We start from the raw sequence: 21,516 nt of genomic DNA on the forward strand, positions 1-21,516 counted from the left end.
TAAGTCGGTCATCTCACTCGGTTTGTGGATCAATACGGTGGGCTTATCGTTGATTCAGTTTTATTGGACTCTTCTGCGTTGTGTGGCAGAATATGGCAGTATTGAAAAATTGTTTTCAATCGGTTTGCTATACAAAAGAACTCAGGACACATTATCAGTTGTCGTAGTTGACTTATGACTTCATTCTGCCCCACTTGGTGATATGCAATGCCCATCCCTGGGAGCGAGACTAGTGCGATGTGTATTTTTTTATGTTCTTTGTACTATGATTACACTCCCAGTGCTGAATGTATTACGAGACGTGACCTTTACACGTGACCTCGAAAGGGTCCTGGTGTGACCGGGCCACTGCATTACCGCTCGCTTCAGTTTACGTCGCGAATATAATGCCGACTGGCTTGCATTTTTCTTTAAACCGGGAGAACCCGATAAATGCAGACCGCACAGAAACCAGTTTCTTCTGGCATCAGAGTGCCTGAAGGGAAATTACTTTCGAAATGGGTCAGCAGTATGCAGCGAATACGCAACAAAGAGCCGGTCGATTGGCCTTCGGATTCAAGGCTTCAGGCACCGTGTCCCGGGGCCGCAAATCACATAACCTACGCAACAACGAAATTGTTTCGAATATCTTTCAACATAAAAACTGCGGTTCATTGATTTTAATTCAAAATCAAGCGCGAAATGGTTGTCCTCACTTGCCTACGAGCATTGTTTGTTGAACATCGATCGTGTCCTGCAAATTGTTTACGCACGCTGTCCGTGGCATGCGACGAATGTTTGCTTGCGGAGGCTGCCCACGTTGATTGAATTGTCAACCAGCATTTTGGGAAGTCAGCAAACGTGCGCGACGTCAGAACGAGGGTGATTTGAACCTTACATTACACCGGTACACCATTCAATTGTACTTCAAAATCGGTCATGGTGACGGTTCTCTACTTTCGATGTCCTTCGAACTTTTTAGTCAAGTTCGATTTCTCAGGCAGCTGAGCACTGTCTGTCCCTCGGGACGACCTTTCGCTTGAGACGAGGCAAATTATAGCACCGTGTCTAGTGGCCAATTCCGAAACGGTCACATCCGTCTCCCCGACATACCGATGGCTGTGGAGGGAGATACATAGAAATATGCCTCTTCCAGTCTGATGCCACAAGGCCAGCGAAAGGAAGTCTCCCATCCGTGAAACGACCACGATAGTGATCGATAGCGATCGCGCTTAGCTTAGCGATCGCAGCAGCACCTGACTGGTACCGTTCACTCCACAAACTGCTCGACATCGAAGTCCGTCAATCAGATCCGTTCTGCGTCAAGGTGATGCCACGGCCTAATATGGCTTTCACACAATTAGCGATAACTCCGGACAGGCAGAGAGTATCGGTGGCATTGGTACGTTGATTGATTTTTTTTTCATCTTCTTCTCCGAGGAATCACTGCGTCACTGCGAGGAGCGTGTTCCGGGGTGAGGTAGTCAGAAAGTAGTGACCTCTCCAATGCCGCCACACCAGGGAATTCCAAATGCACTCATACAGTCATTTGGGCAAATATTTGGCGTGATGGTCACGCGTGATCAAGCATCAGAGCCAGCCAGGTCTGGTGTTGGTTGGAACCGCATGGAACTCCCATGGCATGTTTCGCGGCCATTCACGGGCAACACTACTTCCTGTACTGCTGCGATCAACCTGACTAACTCCGAAGTTGCGGCTTGCACCGAAAACGGAGGGGAACATCGCTCTTGCAAGGCGCTTGGGAGGTGGTCGAGTGTTTGTGGTTCCACTTAACGGTCACGAGTATGGGATTGGCATTGGCTTTGCCGCGACCGCCGTGGCCACGAAGTTGATCCCACAGAAATGGTGGTGGGGAAGACTACTACCTTCCCTGCTGGTGACATTCGACGACCGTGACCTTGCGCCCCTTTCCATTAGTCTGTCACGGTGCCCCGACACATCGCAATCCAGCACTTTTGCTTTCGATCGAATTGACGGGTATGAGGTCGGAAACGAACGAGGCGATGCTAATTTTGTAAGATGATTAGATTTGGTCTCTAACAACACAGCCAAGGAGGGGACTGTACCGGCGAGGTGGCGTGAACTTAAATCGGGTCTGCGAAGAACGAACTTAACTTTGGTATTGGAAGAATTCTCTAGAACGGTGTTGGCCAAACTGAAGCGGTAATTTCCAATCTCATCTGGTTGATCCGGTTAAAGAACATTTCCGTGTATTCCGGCAAAACCGGTTCAGCTGGAGGAACTGCGGATGGACGGTTGAACTTTGTCTGATCTGATCGTGCCCTAACCGTAACTTTTTAGTCATTCCGGTTATTGGCGAAGACTATATTGTTTCTTTTTTCAATTTTATATGCCTGGGGCGACGCCAAAACCGAGGCCTCTACTGCCGGGGGGCACGAATGATTTTCATTTCCTAGCACCGGCCCCAAACGCAAGGTGACTCTCAAGCGAACGAAATTGCACCAAAACCGGGACGTGGGAAATCACTCTGGAAGTGAAGCGTAAACAGATTACCCCCACCGGGAAATGATCGGGCAAAAGCGAGAGGCAAAAGTCTGCGGTCTAACCATCGGCTATTTGCGTCACAATCCGCGATCTCCGCCGGGCCAGAGAAAAATGGCGCACCACCAGGCAAGAGCTGGTTTTCCCATTGGTAAAATTAAAAGAAAGTACAGGCCCGTTTTTCTACCGTTTGCAAACATCCCCCTAGCGAATGCACTTCAGCGCATAATTGCTTGGCGAAAGTTCAACTTCAAATCGTCTCCATCAGCGGGCGGACGGACCAGGTTTTGGGTCACTGGACGCAGTGGTAGCGTAATGGGCACAAGGCGACCCGGCAGGCGGCTTAGAACCATCTCGGCGCCTCACGAGAGTGAGAGAGCAATCGAATTCAGATGATTGAGTCTAATTGAATCGAACGAGCACCCTTTGGTCGCGTCCTAGCGGCGGCCGGTACGATCGCCGTGTCGCGCAAAATGAGCAGCTCAACACAGTGACCGCTGTTCACCGGATGGATGCCGGCGGGGGATGCAAGGGACGCAAGGGACTGACCGGCTCGTTGCGTAAACATTCTCACGATGGGTCGTCGCCGCTCGCGTCACAACTCGCGTGATTCACCGCGATCACTTCCAATCGCACTCACATTCGCTCACGCGCCGTCGGGAACTGCTGCTCCTTAACGAGCGAGGACACGCCGCCGGGTTGAATGAGATGCTAGTTGCTAGTTTTAATTACGCTCGTAACAAACCGTGCTTGATCTCCCGCGTCACTGGGTCGCCGTGTTTCTGGGAAAGTGTTCGCCGGTTCGTGCAATTACAAACCTTTGACGGTTGCGTCTGTGACCGGTTCTCCTCAACCTCCACAACCTGAGGCCGGCTCACGTGCACGAGCTATAATGGACCGCAATCGCTGTTAGGTGTATGCATAAAAATAACCGATGCTGATCACGATACGACGCCCTAGCCGAGCCGCATATGGGAATAGGGATCGTAAAGTTCAAGGATGTAAACGGCGATGCGTTAGCTTTTCCGAAAAGCCACCAGGGCAAGGGCCGGCCACCTATTAATTAACGCTGGTGGGTTTTGGGAAACAAACTGGACATAAAACATATGATGCTTCATTCGGAAGATGGCTCGCTTTTAAAGTGGTCACCGGCCGACGTAATTTGCGTGGAGCATTTTACGATCCAGTATGAAGCGAATGGTGGAGGAATTTCACTTCGTCTGGTCATGCAATCAGATGAGAGAATTGCTGGGCGATAATTGCGCTGCGAAGCTGGCACTCCCAGTACCACCAGTCTAGTGAATTGCGCTTCCGTCAACGGTGCGGTTCCCACGTGCTTCCGGTTGTCCGAGATGTAAACTAATTGGGCTTTAGTAATCCCACGCTTGTTTGCCTTTATTCGAGCGCTTGGTGATAGCTACTCTAAAGCAGGTTACAGCAGTTTGTTGCCACAATAATCAATATAGTCATACAGAGGGTTGCCGTGTTCTAGAAACGATGCATTGACCCTGTCCAGCCTAAGTGACAGCATTGTCTTAGTGGCCATCGTCATCGATACGTCAAGTGTGTGTTGTGAGATGTACTGATCGCGTGTTTCCTTTCAGGGCAAGGTAATTGCGATAAGTGTCCGATAAAGTACTGTAATCAATGCTACGATAAAGAACGAACGTGTGGTCGGTGTGCTAGTGTTGGTGAGGCGACCGTTGTTAACTGTTTGTTTGCAAACGAGTGCATCGCGTTGTTTCGCTCGCCCAATTGGACGCACGTGCGTACGCTGACGAGGACCAATGGCCCAAGAGGTAGACGAGAAAACATCGAGTCCACTGGTGTCCAAAAAGACGTTGGATGCCTACGAAGCGAATGGTGCCAAAGACCCCTTCACTAATGGGCACTGCGTCCGGGAGGACGGTGAAGAATCTTTCCCCAAACCATCGTCGCTGCGGCCCGAAGATGGCAGCGAAAACCTCAAACGATTGGACTGTATGGGGCGGCTGTCGTACCGTGTGTCGATGCTGATCGGATCGTTTTTCTACAGGTAAGCATCATCTCGACGGTAAAGTTAACGACCCTTGCGGGAATGCAAATTTATGCAAAATATTTCTCCACACTTTGCTTCGTCCGAATCCTATTTGATATCGTATGATATCCTCCTATGGGGATGGTGCACCTAACCTTGACATTGGACGTTTGGGCTTCGCGCGAACTCGGAAGCGCATGGAAGAGGTGTACGATCGAATACGATCGAACCGGTTCGATAATCTACATACGAATTGAATTAGGCATTGGGAGGACATTTGGACATCTGGAAAACATGGTTCGAATGGCAAACGGCAAAACCCGCCCCTGAAAGATGTGAAATTCTTCCAAAACTGGCTCCCCATCAAACGGGTTTAGGTTTGGCGCCGAAACGGTATCTCCAGCGAGATCGGTGTCCGTTTCTGCGTGCTGCGGCTTCGAGTTGGAACGCGCATTATTAACCATTTCCTCGTTTTGCATCATGCGAGAGAGATTTAAAATGGAACTTTGAATTCGCGAATCGAGTTAGAAAATGCGAGATGAAACATCGCTTTAAATAAAACCAATTCGCAGGCCGGATAGGGTTTTTTTTGCTGCGAACCATTTCACCAACAAAATTCCTGGTTTCCAGCTTTCTGGTAAAACCCGATGTGGCCGTTTTTTTTCCTGCAGTTTATCACATGTCGTTGGTAACAATTGAGTACATTTGAGTTTTCTCCGATTGTTTGACTACTTTCGATGTACAAATTACCTTGGCGTTCAGCAATTGATAAACTCCGTAGAGTGTGATCGCACCGACTGCGATATGTTGGCCAAACCAAGTGCGTGAACGTGATAAGCAGTGATAAGGAAAACTGGTGCGAATACACGTGATTGCAAGCTGTCATTCCGTGGCGAATGTTTGTGACTAATCATGGACTTCGATTCTCCCTTATGTTACAACAGAATGTTCGCGTTTGTACGTGGAAATAGAACCCACTTAATCGGTTGCATTATCTTTCGATTGATACGGTGCTGTCGAGCTTGATGATTATCTGAGGGTGAAAATGTTCCACTAATGAGGGCCTCGAAGGTCGTTGTGGACACTTAATTATTATTATTTTCTTCAGCAGACTGCCATTTGGTATTTGGTAACGATTGGTTCCAACGGCGACAGCAAAACGATAATTAAAACGTATACTAAAAACGTATATTAAAATTGAACTTCAATTGTAAAAGGCTGACCTCTTTGCTAATTCCAAAGGTGGTGATGCTTATTTCAATTTCGCTATCGTCTAGAGACGAAAATTCGTTACTTTTTAATTGTACAGTCTAATATAAAGTGAATCTAATTTAATGCCCATGCCTAATGAGATTCGGCGACTCCTAGCGAGTTCGATATCATTCGTCAACACATCCAAAAACAGCCATCAGCATGCGAGCCACGGGACTGACGGTTGCCACCATAGCTGATGACCATGAAATGGCTCACCAAAAATCGCTCCGCACCCTTGCCCATTGTTGCCACAATGGCTCGGGGGTACCGGACATGTTTCAGCGCGATGTTCACTGGCCCGGAGAGGATCATACACACATTAGATTGGGTGTACGGCAGCGTCGAATGTCAATGGCAACAGGGGTCGTTCGATTGTGTCTCGCCATTACTGTTTACAGCGCAACCTTCCGAAACGGCACTGGCGCCCAACTCGGGGCTGAACTCGAGAAAAGGGAATGACGCTCGCCTAGCTTTAATCGCCGATTAGACGCGAAGTTTACGTTTTACATTGAAAAAGTAAAAGTGTCAATCGATGACCCGTTGGTGGAGGCTCCTGTGGTGTGATGTGCCGGTCCGGTCGTTGCCTGGCGCGTATTGCGATTGTTATTTGCGTAATAGTTTGCATGTGTGGTTTTTCTCAGCTTCCCCCACGTGCGATGGGTTTGGGTTGCTTGGTTTTCATGGCACGGCCGTGGCGGATCGGGACCTTGACCGCGAAAGTTGACGGACCATTGCCGGATGACACACAGTACATGACCACTCCACTGGGGTGACGGGCGGGTGGCCGCACACTGTCTGAAAAAATCCTTGATAAATGTTGCTTATTTGTTCGTCGCATGGGCTTTTTTCTATTTCCTCCTAACGGAGCAATGTAAGCGGCTGGAGTGGTGTGAAATGCTTTCCATAAATAAATTCCAAGTGGTGAAACAGTGTCGCGGACAAAGACAAATGGAAAATGGACAACGGATGCATTTGTTGTGCACATATCCGTGTGGACAATTGCGGAATTTTAGTGGCTTTTTATTACATCACTAAAAATTTAATCACCACTCTGAACGCGGCCGTGGCAGCACAATGTCTGCCTTTGCTTTACGTTCCCACTTAGTCCTGATGGTTCGCGGGCAGTATCTTCGAAGAACAATACCTCAAGAGTTGCTTGCGAAAGGTTCAAATTAACATTTAAGCGTTTTTTTTACAACTTTCGCAACCGTAGCTGAATTTTTTTCTCATCTAATAGATTTTTTTCTATTGCGATTTTAATTGATTTGTAACTGTTTACTTGTGATTTCCGTTCATCTGTAGCAATGTTTTTATAGAAACGGCGCGCTGGTGAGATTTTCGTTTTCCTTTCTACTCAGCAACGCGAAGTTGACAATGAACCTACGCTACGGCAAGGCTGCGGCAATGTTAATTACATCATTTCTCGATTGCACTGACCGAAAACGTGGCCTCTAATGATGGGATTTTTTAACGTTCAATTATCTAGTCATATCCGGCAACGTGGAGCTGCGTGCGATACGATGCAACGGCCGCTTTTGCTGAGTACGCAAACGTAACGAGGGAGGGCTCAAAATGAGTGTTACTTTCTATTTTACGTTTTGCTTTCAATGGCAAAACAACCTTCACAACTCCTGCGGAGAATACGCTTCTTGTTGTTCCCAACATGGGGCAAGAACTTTCCATCGTTATTCAAACGAAATATATTCATACTGGTGATAACGTTTCGAGGGTGAGTGTTTAATTGAAATGTTATCGCCAAATAAACCATTCAAAAGCTAAATGTTGTGGTAATAATGTGGAGTTGTTACTACAACAGACAAGAAGTGAGAACAAGTGGAACCGTAAACATAACATGCTGCAATAAAAATAAAATCCTCATCTTTTCGGTCACTTTTTCCACATTCTCTGCAAACATCTCGTTATCACCTCGTTGAATGTAACCAATCGTTAACTAATCATTTATTTCGTCAGCACAAATGACCGCTGCTGGATTCCGTGCGTTCAACTTCGAACGTCTATTTGTCAAGTTTGTCTTGAAATTCGCCTCGGCTTGTCGGCAAAAATTGACGTTCAAAATGTCGCACTCACGAATAACCACCGCGTGTTCCAGTTACTCACCCCGACATGCTCCATAGGCTTTCATGGCGACAGATTCCGAACGAGGCTTATCACTATTCCACTTCGATTTCGATGGTTTCACATTGCAATCACTTCGCTTTTTGGCTGATTTTGAAGAAATGCAGATGCGCGGCTGCAAATAGAAGCGACGATGAAACACGACACTAACGGGTGTTATGGCCTTCTTGTTCGATATCTTCCACAGTCTCGGGTATTGGATCTCAAAAAATGCGTGGAAAACCATTGGTCTCTGCTGGCTGCTGGTGGCCGTGTGCAGCATTGGCTTCGTGCGGTTTCACAAGGAAAAGAGCCCGATGAAGCTGTGGATACCGCTTGGGTCAAAGTTCCAACATGACACCAACTGGATGATAGACCACTTTCAGGAGGGTAATCGCATCGAAACGGTTATGATCACCGCGCCGGACGTGCTGGTACCGGAAGTGTTGCAGACTGTAGGTTTCGGGATCCGATTTAACCATAAACTAGTTTGCTAATGCTCGTCTACTAATGTCTCTTATCTTCCACGCACCTTAGATTGCTACCATCACAGAGGAAGTGGAGCGTTTCAAGTTCCAGAACAGTGAAGCGAAAAGCCTCGGCTGGACGGATGTTTGTCACAAGTAAGGAAACGGGTGTAAATCTATGTGGCCCTGAAGTAGAGGAAGATTAATACGAATGCTTTGTTTTACAGAGTTCCCTTGATTGCGTCCTACACAGGCAACTCACATGATATCGGCTCAAGCTTTACGCCAGCCGTCGATGTGCCTTCGTTTCTGTTCTGCCCAATTGTGGAACGTCTGAAACTGGGGTGCTACGGTAGTAGCCTGCTCGAGCTATGGAAGTACAACCGTACGACGATCGCGGGCCTGTCGAAGGAAGAGATCGTCGATCGAATTAATAGCACCAAGATAAGCCCTGTGACTGGGCACACCGTAGAATTTGCTGAACTGCTCGGTGACGTTAAGCGCGACTGGAGTGGCCGAATAGTTTCGGCAGGTTCGCTCGTGACACACTGGTTCGTGCACGTCAATTTCTCCGAGGTGAATGCGGATGTAAGCGGGAATGCTGCCGGTACGGAAGACTGGGTCACGGAGAACGCCGTCCTGTGGGAGGAAAAGTTTTTGAAGATCGTTGCAAAGGCGAAGGCTGAACTTTCGACGAACGAAACGAGCATTTACTATGCAGCCGGCAGGAGGTGAGTACTGGACGGGCCGTGTCGGTCGCATGTGCAATGCGTCAATCTCAATTTGCTTTCTGCACTCAGTTACGGAGACATCAGCGAGGAATCGATGTTCAAGGATATGGACAAGTTGGTCTACGGAGGTATCATCATGTTCGTTTACATGCAGTTGGTGCTATCAAAGTTCAGTTGGACCGAATTTCGAGTAAGCTACGAACGGTGCGAAAGCTGATGGCATTTATGCTAATGAAATGCTTATGTCAATGTTTCAGGTCATTCTTGGATCCGTTGGTCTGATGAGCGTTGGCATGGGTTTCATCTCGGGCTGTGGCATTGTGGCCGCTCTCGGTGTGTCCTATGGACCGGTGCACACATCACTGCCGTTCCTGCTAATGGGGCTCGGTGTAGACGATATGTTCGTTATGATGGCCTGTTACCGTAAGGTGCGAAAAGCCAATCCAGACCTACCGTTACCCAAGCGTATGGGATTGATGCTGCAGCATGCCGGGGCTTCCATAACCGTTACTTCGCTGACCGACATCGTGGCGTTCGTGGTCGGTTCGGTTACGGTCATACCATCGCTACAGTCTTTCTGCATTTATGCTGCGGCCGGTGTATTCATGATGTTCTTATTCGTGATCACGTTCTTCGTCGCAATCTTCACGCTCGACGAGATCCGTATCGCCAATCGGCGTAACGCGTTCCTGATATGGATAGTACACGATGAAAAATCTACCGGTGTTTGGTGCGAGTACAACTTGATGCATCGATTTGTCAAGATGCTCTACTCCAAGGTACTGCTGACGGTAGCTGGAAAAGCTGTCGTCATACTAGCTGTTATCCTCATGACCACCGTAAACGTACGCAGTTTACTGAAGCTACGCCAGAAGTTTGACCCAAACTGGTTCATCCCCGAGGAAACGTACTACAATCAATTTGTTGTTAAATCCCACGAACACTACCCGAACGTCGGGTACGAAGCATTGCTCCTGTTCGGCAATCTCAATTACACCCAAGAGCTGCCCAATCTGCTAGATGTTTCGCGCCAAATGGAAAACCGCCCCGACATCCTGCACAGCGTGTCCTCTTGGGTGGATCCGTTCCGAGACTTTGTTAGCAAACACTACGGGAAGGACATAGCGGTAGACGTGCTCAGTGATCGCGACTTCCGGAACTACTTGTCAAAGTTCTTGTTCAGCTACGAGGGCGGACGGTTTCAGATGAACATTAAATTCAACACCAAACTAAAGTGCGGGCAGCCAGCGCCAAACATTACCGTCTCCACGATGGACTTTAAGTTCAAACCGTTTAAGGAAAGGGAAGAGTATCTCCCGGCGAAGTATGCAGTCGAGGGCATACTGGAGAAGAGTCACATTAGTTCCGGAGACCAGTTTCGGACGCTGTGGGCTAAAATATTCGGTAATTGGGTGACGGACGAGATTATTGATACGGAAATTTATCGCAACATCGGGCTGGCATTGATCGGGGTTATGATTTGCTCCGTGGTGCTCATCGTTAACCTCCAAATTTGTTTTTGGATTTTTATCTGCGTTTTGCTAACACTAGTTAACGTCGGCGGACTGATGCAGGTTTGGGGCTTAACACTCGATCTAGTGTCGTGTATAGCACTGCAGCTGGCCGTGGGACTCTGCGTGGACTATGCGGCGCACATTGGTCACACTTTTCTGACGATCAACAAAGGAGACAGAAACTCCCGGACGCTAGAAACGGTACTGCATATCGGTGCGGCCGTTTTCTACGGCGGAGGCTCGACCATCCTCTCCCTGTCGATACTGGCCGGTTCGCAGGCATACACCTATAGGACATTTTTCAAAATTTTCCTACTGGTCATTTCGTACGGGCTGTTCCACGGTACAATTTTGCTCCCGGTGATACTGAGCTTGATTGGGCCGGCCCCGTACACCGGGTCGCTGAACAGCCTAAACACAATCAACAACAATCCGTCCCCCGAGAAGAAGGGCTACCACAGTGGAATGGAAATGGTTTCGTTTATCGGAGATCAGAAATACAAACTAAACGGATCGGATCTCTAGTAGGATCGATGATGATGCGCTCAAATAGAATATATGATTGCGACTCAACTCTATCAGTATGCACGTTGGGGAGGGGCGTAAATTGTGATACACCAATTGTAATTGGTTGTGTTCTCTTTGGTGACATAACTAAGCAGAAAGTATTTTAAATACAGAGCAGTGTACATATGCAAACAATGAATAAATACAAATAAGCGGAACGGTTTCTGGAAATGCTGTTTTAAATTCTTTTAAGGATACGCATAAGAAAAACGAATTCAAACATAACGATCTACAAGAAAGTTGTTACTACCAGCAACAGTTCAAGATGTTCGGCGAAATTTCGCCCCGAAAGCGATTCAACCCGAGGCAGTGTTGCCAGCTTTGATAAAACACCAGTCAGACACAGCCGGTCGTGCGGGAGTTTATGTTGGTTCGACACTCGGAAAGTACACGTACGTACATTTTCAGGTATACTTTCCTAGAGTCACGCACACCTTTTCGTTTCGTCAGCAGCGTAGTTAAATTTAAAAACGAAACAGCACACAAACTGTGAACCGGTTTACGATTCATTTTTGATGTTTGTTCGAGAGAATCGGCTGCAAAATGGTACCAGATAGACCAGATGGCAGCACTGGCGGCGTACGCGTGTGTGCGTGTATCCTCAAAGGAGGCGAAATTAGAAAAGTATCTGGCCTCCCCTGAAGCAAGACGCGAACGCGGTAAGGCGGCAAATCGGAAATACGGTGCTTGTTTCGTAAAATAGTTCATCCAAAAGTGGTTCCGCGGTGAGTAAAGTACGCTCGGAATGTTGAATTGATGCATTTTGAAGGAAAGCCGGCCGGTTCAGCGTCCATCAGGCGTACCAAAGGGCACGAGTATACGTTCCACTTTGCTGCCAGAGGAGTAGGTGCGCTTCCAACTTTTCCCTACTCTCGTCGACGCACACACACGCACACACGCGCGTTAACGCGGAAGCACGCGCGCGCACAGTACTACCGGGTACAGCCTCAGACGGTGCCCGAGGCACAAGATTCTCGAAGCAGAGCATAGCGCACACCAGCATCTTTGCAGCCAATCGATGGTGCCGCGAGTTTTCGGCGCGCAGTTGGCAGCCCTTTCGTGGTGTGGCGAGTATTGCTTCGCTTGCTAATTCGTGATTCGCCCATCCTTGCCGCCTACCCAGCAGTGAAAAAGAAGGCATCGAAGTGGAGGCGGTACGGTGTCAAGAGTAGCGTCAGTCAAGTGCGTTTCGGACCGACGGTTGGCGGAAAGAAAAGTTTACAAGACGACGCTCCGAGTGCGAAGAAGGTGGAGCAACAGCGCATAGTAGCAGGCTTAGAGTGTGTATGTTTGTGCGTTTGCGTTCGTGTATGCCCTCAGCCGTGCCCGTCAGTTGGAGTGTGTTAGTAAAGCGTGTGTGTGTGCCCATTTCGCGAACGGAGCCGTAACAGCGGAATCAGCAGCAGTCCAAGTCCGGAAACAAATATGGATCTCGACACGATGACGACAAGTACGGCGGCATCGCAGGAGGCTACACTTTTGGCAGCAAAACCTAGCGTCACTCCGGAAGCAAGCGAAAAAGACACGGTGGCTGGTAAAAATGGTATGTCATTCCTGCGTTATGCTTTCTCCGGATCAATGCTTCGCATGTTAGTGGGCAAATCCACACACGCAAACTATTGTTTTGTTTTGTTTCCAACCATTGCACCCGAACCGAAAGGTAAACAATTTTGTTTAAAAATTCGAGCGCAATGTTGGTGATTGTTTATGTTCGCCCTTTGTTTCTCCGGTCCATCAAAACAAACGTCTTGTGAATGCATTTTGCTAATGTTGTTTCTCTGTCTTACCGCTTTGTGCCTTGGGCAGGTTCGGCAGCCGATTCAACCGACGGAACGGGGAAAGACAAAGCTTTGGCTTCATCACCTGCGAAAAAGATGCCCGACGTTGGTGCTACACCACCAAATACCACCACCGTCCCGAAGTCGGTTGAACCACATAAAAAAGTAGTGGATTCCAAAAGTCCCGCCAAACAACCGTCAGATGCCACTGGTGGCTCGGTTCACGAAGTAAAGAGCGCCGGTAAGACGCCCGCAGAATGCACGGGGAGGGGCGAGTCAGTTGCCCCCCAAGCGGAAATCGAGTTGGAGCATTACGATGAGCTGGTGCAACGAATGGAAGCTATTGAAAAGGGAGAAGATCCGGCATTGGTGAAAGTGGCAAAGAAAGCCGACGATGCAAGCCATCAGAATGGAATGGTGGACAATGTCCCCGGGAAGCTGACCGTGGCAGAGAGTCAGTCGAAAAAACAGTCGCAGCCTACCGAAACCGACGCCTCCGTCAGTGGGAACAGTGCGCTCGTTGGCTCGACTGTCGACAGCAAGGCCGATGCAAAACCTACAGAACAAGATTTACCCACCGCCTCCGGTGGGACCGTGCCACCGAAGCCAGAAGCTGCTAGTTCCAGCGCCAAACGAAAGCTATCCGAGTGCACGCCGGAGGTCAATGAGCCGGACACGAAAAAGGTTCACATTGGAGATGTTACCGACAGCACCGAAAGGAAGACAACCGTTCCCGTCGATACACCGCCAACTGTGCCAGAGCAAAAGGTTGCCGTTGGAAATGTTTCTGCGCCAGCGAGTTCTGGTGACGTGCCGATGGAAAAACCTCCCTCGGTCGAAAAGATGGACGTAGACGCGTCGCCCGAACCTGAAACGTCTTGCTCCGAAAACGTGGACACGGAACCGAACACGGAGACGGAGGGTGAAGAGAAAACGGAAGAGATCAGCTCATCGGTAGCTGATCAATCGACGCGAAAGGGTGACGATGAGATGCTGGAAAGCAACTCGAATGTGTCCAGCTCGGATGATAAGCGCTCGGGAGCAACGGAAAGGGCAGGGCAATCGAAACCCCCGGACAGTGAGGTTTCTGCATCGGCATTGCCGACCCCCTCGGAGGTGGAGGCCATGGATGTCGATATGGAAGCGGATGTGGATGAGGGTGACCTTCCGTCGGGACCCATCGGTACACCGGTCGTGGAACCACCGTGTGTGAAGAAGGTGGCATACTTGTGCTACGATGATGAGCACCCGGATGGCAAAACGGCTCCGAAGCCGGAACCGTCTTCGGGCAAACCCACACCTGTCGCTAGTACATCTACAAAGACGCCCGCCAGCATTCCGCAAGCGGCAGTGGCCGCCAGTACGTCTGCAAACGAGGAAAAGATGGAAGTAGATTCGGTGTCCAAGTCAACGGGCAGAAAACCAGCAACCGTACAGGCTGAAGCCGTTGTCGGTAGCAGTATCGCTGCGGAAGCTTTAGAGCCCGCAGTGGCATCCAGCAAGAAATCGATCTCTTCATCCGCCAACAGCACAGCAGAAGTTTTGGACGAAAGTGTTGTTGAAAGCTCACAACCCTCCTCCAGTAGCGACTCGAAGAAACAAACCTCCGACAAGCGTTTGGACGAACCACTGCGGGCTACTGTTCACCGTAGCGCACTGCTGGCCAAGGCAAGCAGCACGCCCAACACCGGCACAACCGGTAGTCCCGCAGCGACCCCGTCAACGAACCCTTCGACACCGAATCCAGTGATAGCGTCCGCTGTGAGCTCATCGAACGTGTTCAGCTCCACGCCAATCCACGAAAACTTCGAACGCAAACCGGTGAACTCCGGAAACGTGAGCAAAATCACCAACCCTTCGTCGGTTGAAACCAGTCGAATCGAAGCGGACGACGCTGCCGAGCACTCGTCCACGGCAGTTCATACTGTGACCACAGGTGAAGGCAATGACACGACCGGTGTAGCGACGGCTTCCACCACAAAATCGTTGTCAGCATCTGGTGGGTCACCTTCCAATCCCGAAACGGCATCCCTCAGCGCGGCGACGGCCTCCACTTCAACGTCACCCAGTGTCAGACTGACGCCGCCCAAAAAGGACGCGCTGCTGAAGCACGAACATTCGAGCAGTGGCACCAGCCTGAAGACAACCGATTCATCGGAGGTAGATTCGTGCACAGGTACAAACCGAGGACAATAAATGGTGACCATATGACAGCCATGCACTTTGGCGACGTGTGGACTTGCACCTTGTTTTGAATTCCAGTCCCTCAATTCCCAGTTCCGAATCATCAGACATCTGACGAAACAACAACAAAAATTATAGACTTACAACAGTGACGCCAACGATTACAATACATGATACTTTATATTAATGCCACTTCCAGCGTCTGGCAGTTAGTAATGATTTCCGTGTTTTTTTTTATTTTAGTGTCATCGGAAATGAACACAGCCGAAGAGATCGCCATGTACACGAACAATGCGCGCAAATACAATGGCATATCTTCGACGTCATCGGACGTGTCGGAGTTGGATCCAGTGAAAGCTGAAGTTCTGAAAACGCCCACCGTCACCGTGACACAAGAGGAAGAGAGCAAAGCAATGCTCAGCCCTTCACCGGTCACGAAAGTTGACCTGGCCAGTGCGATACTGCCAACTACCTCGCACCAGCAGCAGTACGAAGTGAGCATATGGTTCGAAGGGCGAGATCTGCAGTTTCTGTCGATCGAGAAGCTTCGCAACAGAACCAAGAGCACCACACCCGTCGTAGATTCTCCTACGCCCGCGGCCACCAGCGGGAACGATGTTTCGGGGACCGATGGCTCGCCGAAACAATCGACCACCAGCACCACCTCCAACGGAAGCGTGACCAGTTTGGGTCCGTTTGCGTTGCCAGATAAAAGGCTCACCGCGTCGACCGTCTCCTCGAATAGCTCCTCTGGCTCCGTGGCTGCCAGTTTGGCCAGTCAGCAGTCGAGTGTGAAGGCTTCGCTCCTGCAGCCCAACGTGCCACAGGTTAAGCAAACGGTCATCGGACCGAGTGCACTGTGCGATCTGATGATCGGCGAGTTTAAGAAGTTGAAGCGAACATTCGCCCCGCACGCCGTCGATGACGATGGTCGTTCGCCGGATGGGCAGACTCCCAAAACGCCTACCAGCTCGCGTGGTCAACGCAAAGAACCGTTGTCCGGCAAGAAAAGTGCATCCCGCGCTCAGAAACGGTCAAAGATGGCGGATGCCAGCGACGAGGAGGACACTGACACTGAGCTCTGTACACTGAAGGCTTCCTCCGGTTCGCCGGCCACCAAGCAATCGACTAAACGGTCGAAGGGAACCTCTGAATCACCGGGAGGCGTATCATCCAGCCACGCGGCCACAACAAAGATATCGGCGACCCCGGAACCGAAGCAGTTCGATATTTGTTGCCTTGCCCGGTGGACTGACCGCAAGTACTATGCTGGGCGCGTGACAAATCAGCGGGGCGACAAGTACGTCGTCATGTTCGAGGACGGCTGCTCGAAGACGCTGTCACGCGATGTCATCGTGTTCGGGGAGGACGGTGTGCTGCCCATTCTGAATCACTCGATCCACGTTCTGACCGGTGGTGACACCTATGAGCCCGCCATTGTGGAGGAGGTTAAGCGCAACGATTCGTCGCCGCCGGAGGTGATGTACGCTGTGCGAACTGCAACGAGTGCACTCGAGATCGCGGCCAGCGGCATCTATCTAACCGACGAGCAGGCAAAGTGGATACATAACGCTTGCAAAAACAAGCCCGACCCGATTCAACAACTGTTGCTGCAGTCTGGGGCTGTGGACGCTGGAGATGATGGTGAAGGTGGCGCGGCAACCGGTGGCGGTGCTGGAACCGCAGCCGACCTGGCCGACGGCGATAAGGGATCAAGATCTACGCGAAGCAAACGAGGCGGCGACAAAACGATGACTCCCGGAACACCGGAAGCTGGCTACTCGGGCGGTGTCGGTAAAAAGGGACGTCGTGGACGAAGGTAAGAGATTCGAAGTCGAAGTAGTGGTGGAACTGGGAATAGCAAACATTGTCTCCAACACCATGACCGTGTTCGCCCTTAACTCCAACGATCGTATTGAGTGTTTTGATATTACGTTCATAACTTTCTTTTTTCTCCGTGTGCTTTCGTGTACTTGTAGGCTTTCGTAAGAACACACACTTCAGCCAGCAATCGCTCGATCTTCTCTTCCAAAACGCCATTCCAAAAGCTAAACCTTCTTTTAAATACCACCTTCAACAGCGTCTCTGTATACGCACCGTTTCCGATTGTCTACTCCCGACAATTGTTACTGCTATAAACTGGACGCAGTTTCTAAGTGCGACCCCTAGCCATGAGAACAATTTTCTATACCTTCCGTTTTTTTTCGAATTGTTTTTGATAACGTTTTGCAAGTGTTTAGCTCGTTTCATATTCGTCTCGCAAAGTAGAACGAAAAACGGCTGCCCTCAGTGCGTTTTGCTTTGCATTTTAGCTTAGCCGTAGCCCTCTTGTGGTGCTTCAACATCCACTAAAACAACACTAGACACCGGAGAAAGATAGGCAGAAAAAGCGGGTCCAAAAGGGTCCATATCAAACTGAAGACCAATTCATCGAACATCTGTTAAAAATTGATCGCAGGGAAAGTCGTGAACAAAAGGAGACAGAGCGCCGTTCTGGGTGCAAACTCTCAATCCCCTCAAACACACGCACATAACCAGAAACAGCTCCACACTCGATACATTGCACACACAGGTCAAATTGTTTGGCATTCCGGAGGTAGGACGCAAAATAGGGTCTCCAACAAGTTATTCTTCCTGAAGCAGTAGTCTTTAGTGGCCGGGAAAGGTACGATACGACAATTTTTTAGATTCTACGTAGTAACGAAGATCCGACGAAAGGTAATGGCGGCAGTAAGAGAATGAGACGGTGGGCCGTGAGAGCGAAGTAGATCATCTAGATGGAATTATCTCTTAAGTTGTAATAGTGCTTAAGGTAGAGTAGCAAAATACTGCTAGACGATCGTGTTTTGTGGGAAGAACTGGGAAGCGATCGCAATTTTTACGTCATCAGTACACGCAAACAAGACAAAAGCTGGCGAAGCGAATATGAAGAGTAGTACACTTGCCGTGTATATTTTAATCACCTAAACGCCGTCACAAACGACGCAGGATCTTCACACTTGATTCTCAGTAAAGGTCACAGCCCCGATTAGGCGGAGCTTTAGCTTTAGAATGCTACTTCCAGCGCTCGATCATTTTGCAATCTTGCAGTGCATTGGGAGACACGATAACGGGATTTGTTTTAGTTCAATACTATCCGGCCAAAACGGTGTAGCAGTGTAATGACCACGAAGAGCAGCAACGGCGCGCCATCGATTAGTCACAACTTGTATGATAGCTTCCGTTCTCTGTCACTTTCCTGCATTTTGAAGCCCACGATTCTGTATTAATTCGGTACAATCACGCAAGAGGATTTTATGAGACAAATTATTAACGTACACAAATAATAGCCTGTAAGTTTGGGTGTGAAATCGTGAACGTAAATCCGCCGACGCCGCTAAAATCAGCCTTGCTATAGCCAGGAGTGCATGTTGGGCACAGTTGGACTCGGAATGGGTGTTACAATTGTGGAAACATAATTAAATGCCATGAAACCCATCATCCCGCGCATTATAGAGAATGTAGGACAAATGATCACGTTCAAGTTAGTCGAAAACATTAAACAAGATATCAAAAACCGTGTAAAAACCCATCCCGACCTTTACTTCACCGTCGAGTCCCTACGAAAGGCCAACCTTATTTATATGGACACAAGTAAAACAAATATCAGGCTAGCTCATGATATCGATAGAGAATCGTAAGAATAACTGTGTAATAGATTTTAGCGTTGGATGAAGGCCACAAACGAACGCGTACGAGGAAGGCAAATTGGCAATCGTCACAAGGGAATGGAAAACCGCAAATTACCCGGCGAATAGTGGAAACTACATCGAGCGGCACGCATTAGTACGTCGCGGGATGCAGCAGCCATCAGCACTGGCAGACAGACAGAGGGGTCGTCATCGTTGTGCCGGCAGTTTTTTTGAATAAATGTTGCCGACAGTGCGTGAGGCGATGTGCTGCAATGGAATCAAACGCAAACTTTACTCATAATGGAAAAATAAACAAACGACAAAACCAGGATACCGTACCAAACTACTTACTTACGTATTCGGGCAAAGGGATCCAATAGGAGGTCTAATCGAAAACAGGAGAGAGTGTTGATTGATTATTTTAGCATTTAGAACTTCTTAGCAACAGCTACCGAGCGAATGATTAATGCGAGCGTTGATGCGATGTATCTAATGTAAGGAATGCCAAACATCTTGACTGTGTTTTTGAAGCCGAATTTTTGCGGTGCAAAAGAAAGTAACATGTTGACGACGGCGAGGACTCTCGATGAACAATTGCTTGTGAGGGTCTACGGGAAAATGAAAACTAGATTCGATTTTTCCGTTACACATGCTCTGTAGAGTTTAAGAACGACGTTAAATGCTTGGCAAAATGTTTGGCATTTTTTCCATCGAGGTGCGACGCGACATGCGAAGGCGGCTGCTGTTGCTAGAAAGTTTACAATCGAACGTTGAGTTATAGCTGGCATCCGTATCTTTGCAGAAACAAACTTCCACCCCCTGATTCAAACATATCAGAGTGTAGCGAAGGGTCAGACGCTTACGAAGACGAACAACCGGTGCCGCAGAGTCCGGAAGCGGGACTAGATGCAGTGGACGGTGTGCAGCCAGAACTGCAACGTACCGCCGAGGAATCGGAGCTAGTTAGTAAGTGGGACGTTTGAAGTTTAAACGCGGAATGGTGAACGTTTCCAGTGGTGACTAAGATGTAATTGGTTTCCTTTTTTTTTGCACCTTGCAGAAATGAATCTGATCACGGAGTACTTTGGTGTGGATTATGTTGAAGAGGACGTTGCTCAGCTGCTTGGTGCGATTCCGCATGGCGCGAAAACGCTGTTCCGAAACAAGCATTTCCTTTTGAGCTGTACGATCCCACCGAAAAGTGTATATAATGCTGTTCGTAATTTCGTTCAACAGCGGAAGTAAGGAATTGATTCATACTGACCTATTTCCATTGTTTTGCAGGCTGACAATTATGAGCTCAATAGGGCGACGTTTAGTTCCGCACCGTTCGTGAAACAGCACTTGCGACGGCAAATCGAGGCCGGCGGCGGAAAAGTGTACAATTTTTTCGAGGATGTTCCAAAAAATAAGTACAAACACTGCAAACTGATTGCTCCGCGTCCTTCGACGACGGCTGTGTACATTCAGTGCCTGGCGTGCAATATTGTGGTAAGCGATCGATCCTGGGCCTGGGCGATCTGGAGCGACACGTTGGTCTGATTTTCGGTCGTTTTTGTAGGCTGTTTCGCACGAGTGGATAGCTCAGTGTTGCCACGAGCAGACACTGCTAGACCACAGGAGCTACACATTACCCTCCGGCTGGTCATTTCTCGAGCAGCGGTACATATCCTGGGGTGCTGGTGCTGGTAGGACGAAAAATAAGCGATCCACACTGACACCGCTGTCATCGATTTCAATCAACGTCGCAAGCTTGAACAAAGACTTCAACGACTTTTGGAGCCGCGTCTGCCGGTTGGGTGGTGCCACGGTGCGCTTAATAAAGCGGGAGTCGGATGTGACCGATAACCTTTCCGGTTACCTCCTAACCGATCAGGAATTCCCGGAGGAAATAAAAATTAAAGCAAGCCGCATCGGGTTGCTGGTGGTGTCGACCGTTTGGGTGGTCCAGTGCCTAATCAATGGCCGTATTTGCCATCCGAGCAGTCACGAGAAGCTTACCCAGATCTATCAAGAGGATGATTACTAGCCGCCGTTGATCGATCGTGGCTAACGGCATTTTGTTGCTTGGTTCCCAGTGTACTATTTGTTATGTTTACTGTATGAAAAAATGTGAAGAGAGTGACCTAGAAGTCAACGCCTTTCGATATTGTTGATAATTTGCAATAAATCATTCATCAACAGTAGTACAAGCTTTCATTTGATAATGTACTGGGTTCCTCGGATTGGATTATTTGAGAGATTTGCGTTAGAGCAACGAGCGCATTGAATACGAATCTGCTCAGCTACGTAACCGTCGCCGCAGCCCAACTGCTCGAATCGAGCTGTTTGACATTTGTCGCTCTCACCGAAGTTACACGTTGGAACTTTCAAGTGGTCCGGTGAACTGTCATTCGGGGAATTCCGTCTTATCGTTTGGTGCGGGCTTGGTCCTTTCGTCTCTGTTATTGCAGATTTTGGGTGTGAAAAACATCAAATTGTGCAAAACCCGTAGCGGTGATCGGCGCGTTGTGTTTGCGAGCATCATTTACCGCGACTGTTGTCGGTTGCAAAGGCATTCCGCGGGCCTACTGGCGAATTGTTTCACCGTTGCGTGCCAATCTGTCCGGAAATTCCAGGTCAGAAAAGTAGTGTGTAAAGAGCACCAATACCGTCACTGCTCGCGCTTCGATCTGCTTACTCACCCGAAGTTCGGAGAAGCACAGGAGAGAAAGAA

At 49.0% G+C, this 21,516-nt stretch overlaps 2 protein-coding genes across 2 annotated transcripts; both read left to right on the forward strand.

Annotated features, from left to right (window-relative positions):
* Positions 1-3,998: 3,998 nt before the first annotated feature.
* LOC128274402 (patched domain-containing protein 3-like) lies at positions 3,999-11,325 on the forward strand. Its single transcript, XM_053012596.1, has 6 exons — positions 3,999-4,537; positions 8,097-8,343; positions 8,426-8,511; positions 8,583-9,086; positions 9,156-9,276; positions 9,344-11,325. Exons 1-6 carry the CDS (start codon positions 4,290-4,292, stop codon positions 11,123-11,125), a joined length of 2,988 nt encoding a protein of 995 aa, XP_052868556.1. The 5' UTR covers positions 3,999-4,289; the 3' UTR covers positions 11,126-11,325.
* Positions 11,326-12,592: 1,267 nt separating this feature from the next.
* On the forward strand, positions 12,593-20,829 carry LOC128269763 (pneumococcal serine-rich repeat protein-like). The gene is made up of 7 exons (XM_053007167.1): positions 12,593-12,710; positions 12,974-15,121; positions 15,373-16,948; positions 19,603-19,766; positions 19,861-20,012; positions 20,085-20,291; positions 20,362-20,829. The coding sequence occupies exons 1-7, from the start codon at positions 12,593-12,595 to the stop codon at positions 20,827-20,829; spliced, it is 4,833 nt and encodes a 1,610-aa protein (XP_052863127.1).
* The last annotated feature ends 687 nt before the right edge of the window (positions 20,830-21,516 follow it).

Source organism: Anopheles cruzii, chromosome 3 (genome assembly GCF_943734635.1).
Source record: "Anopheles cruzii chromosome 3, idAnoCruzAS_RS32_06, whole genome shotgun sequence".
Classification (NCBI taxonomy): domain Eukaryota; kingdom Metazoa; phylum Arthropoda; class Insecta; order Diptera; family Culicidae; genus Anopheles; species Anopheles cruzii.

Excerpts from the sequence above, each read along its gene's own strand:
- LOC128274402 (XM_053012596.1), top strand. The coding sequence starts at position 4,290 with ATGGCCCAAGAGGTAGACGAGAAAACATCGAGTCCACTGGTGTCCAAA. Across the intron at positions 8,344-8,425 it reads TACCGGAAGTGTTGCAGACT|ATTGCTACCATCACAGAGGA; the intron begins GTAGGTTTCGGG and ends CACGCACCTTAG. Across the intron at positions 9,277-9,343 it reads TCAGTTGGACCGAATTTCGA|GTCATTCTTGGATCCGTTGG; the intron begins GTAAGCTACGAA and ends TCAATGTTTCAG.
- LOC128269763 (XM_053007167.1), top strand. The coding sequence starts at position 12,593 with ATGGATCTCGACACGATGACGACAAGTACGGCGGCATCGCAGGAGGCT. Across the intron at positions 20,013-20,084 it reads CACCGAAAAGTGTATATAAT|GCTGACAATTATGAGCTCAA; the intron begins GCTGTTCGTAAT and ends ATTGTTTTGCAG. Across the intron at positions 20,292-20,361 it reads GCCTGGCGTGCAATATTGTG|GCTGTTTCGCACGAGTGGAT; the intron begins GTAAGCGATCGA and ends TCGTTTTTGTAG.